This window comes from Micropterus dolomieu, linkage group LG13 (genome assembly GCF_021292245.1).
Source record: "Micropterus dolomieu isolate WLL.071019.BEF.003 ecotype Adirondacks linkage group LG13, ASM2129224v1, whole genome shotgun sequence".
Lineage (NCBI taxonomy): Eukaryota > Metazoa > Chordata > Actinopteri > Centrarchiformes > Centrarchidae > Micropterus > Micropterus dolomieu.
Window position 1 is genome coordinate 25,380,515 of NC_060162.1, and position 4,909 is coordinate 25,385,423.

At 41.7% G+C, this 4,909-nt stretch overlaps 1 protein-coding gene across 2 annotated transcripts in view; it reads left to right on the forward strand.

Moving 5' to 3' along the window:
- vldlr (very low density lipoprotein receptor) overlaps positions 1 to 4,909 on the forward strand; it is a 59,971-nt gene that overhangs the window by 14,600 nt on the left and 40,462 nt on the right. For both annotated transcript variants that reach the window (XM_046066675.1, XM_046066676.1), the window contains exon 3: positions 4,713 to 4,835. In XM_046066675.1, the coding sequence (XP_045922631.1) occupies positions 4,713 to 4,835 (123 nt within the window). The remainder of the gene's footprint in view (positions 1 to 4,712; positions 4,836 to 4,909) is intronic.

A 4,909-nucleotide genomic window follows, 5' to 3' on the forward strand; every position in this document is an offset into this window, starting at 1 on the left:
AAAAAAGTGATTGCCCCCCCCCCCCCCCGTTAAAACATAAATCAACATCTTTGCAAAGCAGAGTTCAATTTCTCTAGCCACACCAGGCCTGATTACTGCCACCTGTCCTCAGTCTAGAAATCATTTCAATAGGACCTGCCTGACAAAGTGAAGGAGACCAAAACTAGCTAGTTAAGTAGACCAAAAAAGCTAGACATCATGATGCTGCGATCCATAGAAATTCAAGAACAAATGTAAAACAGTAATTGAGATTTATCAGTCTGAAAAAGGTTAGAAAGCCATTTCTAAAGCTTTGGGACTCCAGTGAATCACAGTGAGAGCCATTATCCCCAAGTGGCGAAAACATGGAACAGTGGTGAACCTTCCCACGAGTGGCCGGCTGACCCCAAGGGCGCAGCTACGACTCCATCCAAGAAGTCCAAAAAAACCCACAACAACCAAAGAACTGCAGGCTTCACTTGCCTCAGTTAAGGTCAGTGTTGATGACTCCACCATAAGAAAGAGCCTGGGCAAAAATCGCCTGCATGGCAGAGTTCCAAGATGAAAACCAATGCTGAGCAAAAAGAACAAATGCTTGTCACAGTTTTGCCAGAAAACTTCTTGATGATCCCCAAGACTTTTGGGAAAATACTCTGTGGACTGACGAGACAAAAGATGAACTTTTTGGAAGGGGTGTGTGTCCCATTCCTTCTGGCGCAAAAGTAACACAGCATTTCAGAAAAGGAACATCATCACCACAGTAAAATACGGTGGTAGTGGTGTGATGGTCTGGGGCTGTTTTTGCTGTTTCAGGACCTGAAAGACTTGCTGTGGTAAATGGAACCATGAATTCTGCTGTCTACCAAAAAAATCCTGAAGGAGAATGTCCCGCCATCTGTTCATGACCCCAAGCTGATGCGCACTTGGGTTCTGCAGCAAGACAAGGATCCAAAATACACCAGCAAGTCCATCTGAATGTCTTAAGAAAAACAAATCGAAGACTTTGGATTGGTCTAGTCAAAGTCCTGACCTGAATCCAAATGAGATGTTGTGGCATGACCTTTTTAAAAAAAAAAAAAGCAGCTAAGGCTTGAAAACCCTACAATGAAGCTGAATTACAACAATTCTGTAAAGATGAGTAGGCTAAAGTTCCTCCCCAGCGCTGTAGAAGACTCATTGTCAGTTATTGCAAACGCTTCATTGCAGTTATTGCTGCTAAGGGTGGCCCAACCAGTTATTGGGTTTAGGGGCAATCACTTTTTCACACAGGGCCATATAGGTTTGGACTTTTTTCCCCACTTAGTCATTTAAACTGCATTTTGTGTTTAATTTATCTTTTGTCTAATATTTCAATTTGTTTGATCTGAAACCTTTCAGTGTGACAAACATGCAAAAAAATTAATCCGTAAGGGGGCAAACGTATATTGGAGATAAAAAAATAAATAAAAATACATCCTTATCCTTCGATGCTATAATAAATGCATTTTTGCTTTTGTTAACAACGTAAAAGGTATGTCAATCCATGTTTGTTACTGTGTTCTGTTTGATTGCTCCTGTTCCACTATGTGGGCTCGAAATGTATTGTATTTACACTGCTAATGTGGCCTTTTGATGGAGTGCGGGCTAATGGATGGAACTCCATCTTGGTTACAATTAAGCATGTTTTTGTGCCAAAGTGAACAATCTGTAAATGGAGTCTGAGTCGTATCCTGAAAGGTCACCTCATATGGTGCCTGATAGACTCTCTGAAATATCTGCTGGAGGACTTTGTTACATCACTTATAAACCTTCTTGCACAAACTGAGAAACAGTTTCTCTTAGTAACATTAGTGTGTTGCGCACACAGTTATTACTTTTATCATACATATGCTGTACAGTTGTGTTTACAGACTAGTGATATGGTCAAACACAACACACTTCGCTTTTTCACATGTTTCTTGAGTATAATGGGCCCCCAGACAGTATAGAATAGATGGCGCATGTTCTCACGTCTTCACATAGATGTCACATGACATGCAGAACCCACAGTGATAGCTTGGCACCACCAGGAGCCTTCCCAGCATCTCTTGGGACCGAATGACCTGGTGATGGGAGGTAGTAGATGGAGCAGAGCTAAATATGGATACGACAGAGTGTGTGTGTGTGTGTGTGTGTGTGTGTCCAATACATTTCAGATCTTTCTCCATTTTCTTTTGTGCCTCATCTATCTGGGTCATATGAGACTGGGAGGGAGGAAGGAAAGAACAAGGGAAGGAAATGAGTGAGGAAAAGGAAGAAAGCAAAGACTGAGGGGGAGAGAAGAACAGATGATCATACTGCAGGGTGATATGGAGGGGAGAAAATCCTGTTATCCATAAGACCCCCCTTCAGATACAAATATACAGGATTTCCTGCAAGAAATTACTTGGCAAAGATGGTAACAGATTAATTGCTTGTCCTCGATTGGCTCACATTCTAAATCCAGTGTAATGTACATTTCCACAGCAACATGTCTTGCAGATGTTTCAAAATAAAAGACTACCAGGAATTAGGAGGGAGGGTTTATGCTCTTTGAGCTGCTGGAAGACTTTTAATGTGAAACATCTGCAGGAAGTATTGCGTTTTTACTGGTGATTCTTTGCTTGAGATCCAAAAAATGAAGGCAACGGAAAGTTGGTGTCTGTAAAGACAGTGAGGTGATGATGGGCTAAAACAGATTGCAGCCTTCTCTGTCCATAGTAAGTTACACGCCTTCACACACTCTCAGCCACTGGCATTTTGTTGCATTTGTCTCCATCTGTTGTTCTATCACTGGGAGATTAGAGCTGCTTTAGCTTTTAACCAGAAGTGAGGGACACGGACATGTGAAAGATGAGAATCCAAAAGAGAGGTTGATAATGAGCCCCGCTGCGACTTGCTGCTGTCATGGCTCAAATTGTGAGTTGGTTGTTTCTTGTGTACATATTTGTATTCTGATCAGAGACTGAGGAATGGCCTGAAGGAAACATTCAAGCCCTGAGTGGACAAGTTTACATAAAACTATTTCTGTATTTATTTTTAGCAGTCTGCTTAATCTCTTCCTGTCATCTTTTTTGTTTTGTCTTTTTTTTTTCTTTTTCCCTTGATTTGCACCAGACAAACATAACCCGGAGATGGAGGCCTGAATCATTAATGGTTTCATACGAATATCACAGAATTAGAACTGTTTAGTCAATTTTGTTTTGGCTGAACAACTAAACTCTCAGCTGTTATCTGGGCCAGCATAACACCAGCATGCAGAGCAAAGAAATGAGTGAAGATGGTGCTGGTTTTGTTGAGGAGTCACCAATCAGACTGGCGGATGTTGCTCTTAATAAACAATCTAGTTGATCACCTCATGTCAATTTAGACAAGAAGCTAGTATCTAGTTTTCAGTTGAGTCTAAATGGCTGACAGCTGGTGAACAGAGTTGTCGGAATCTTCCATTAAACTTTTAAGCAACATCATGTCAGCACATCCTCAGTTTGAAGAAGCAGAGTTGTACCGGCATGGAAGCTAAGCAATGTTAAACTGTGGACAGGGTCAGCAGCAAAATGTATTTTAACCACCTAAATTTAATCTAAATCTGTTCCAAGTATACACTATATTTAGAATATTTTCATCACTTTACCTTGCGGCCTGACAGCCATTACCTTTGGAACTACAATTTGTCAACTGTGGAACTTCCGTATTCCTAAGCATAAGCTCAACTTGGTCACACTGTAGAACACCGCCATCTACTGCAGGTGATACTCTGGGTTTTCTGAAGTGGGGCTGTATGGGGCACTTGTCCATAGCCAAAGTGTCCCTCATCTCAGTCATTCTGAAATCCTAACATTAATGTTAGCTTAAGCAGCTGAAGTACAGAAATATCAGAGGTTCCCAACCTTGGTTTGGCAGCCCCCCAGTGGGTCGCAAGGGAGATCTCTGGGGTCAGCAGGCAATTGATAGGAAAGCAGGAAAACTTAACTTTTTCAAAATTAAACTGAATGGATGATTGGATCTCCTAAAGACTAAGATGTATTCAAATGTATCAGAAGGAAAAATGACTCTAACTGGTTCCATCTTGTTGACATTTTCAACTGTAAACCGACATTTTAGTGTAGCTGTTATTAATAAATAGAATGCCCTCAGAAGGTTTTTAGAGAACTTAATGATCTGTGTGATTACAGACTTCGAACCTGTTTACCAGGATGACTTAATGAGTAAACAATTACTAACACCGTACGAGCTTTCCTCCATCCCCTCCATTCTACAACGCATTGTAGTGCCTAGCTACTGGTGATCCTGTGACTGAGGTTCACCTACAGCGCAAAGAGCTAAAAATGACTGGAGAAAACAAGTATTCTAGTATCTGATTGTATTCATGTTGGAAAACAAGATAAATTTCAATTGCTTCGTTATTGGGTGTGGGGGGAATGGCACTTACCTATCTGGAGATGTCCAGTGGCTTGTGGACATCATCAGTGTCTGTCTTCATCCTGTGTTCATCTGCCATGTCCATTATTTGTTCAAGTTTTCCTTTTTCACTTTGGAATTCACTCTTTTTAGATGTGTTTCCATTGTCCTAAATAAGCAGCAAATATCCATAGTATGGATTTAATGGCATACTTAATGAGAATTTGCACTTCCTCTTATTCATGTTTCTATTGTGAGATTTTTCAAGAACAAGTCTGTCTCGCTCTCCTCTTCCTCTTAGTGTAATGAATCCATCTCTCTCTTCTCTCCCAATCCAGTTAGGAAGACTTGTGCAGAGGTGGACTTCGTGTGTCGCAACGGCCAATGTGTACCTAAGCGATGGCACTGTGATGGGGAGCCGGACTGTGAGGACGGGTCAGACGAGAGCGTGGAAATCTGCCGTGAGTACATGGTTTCCTCTGACGAACCCAACATGGGTTTCCGGTGGGGGGGGGGGGGGGGGGGGGAACATTTT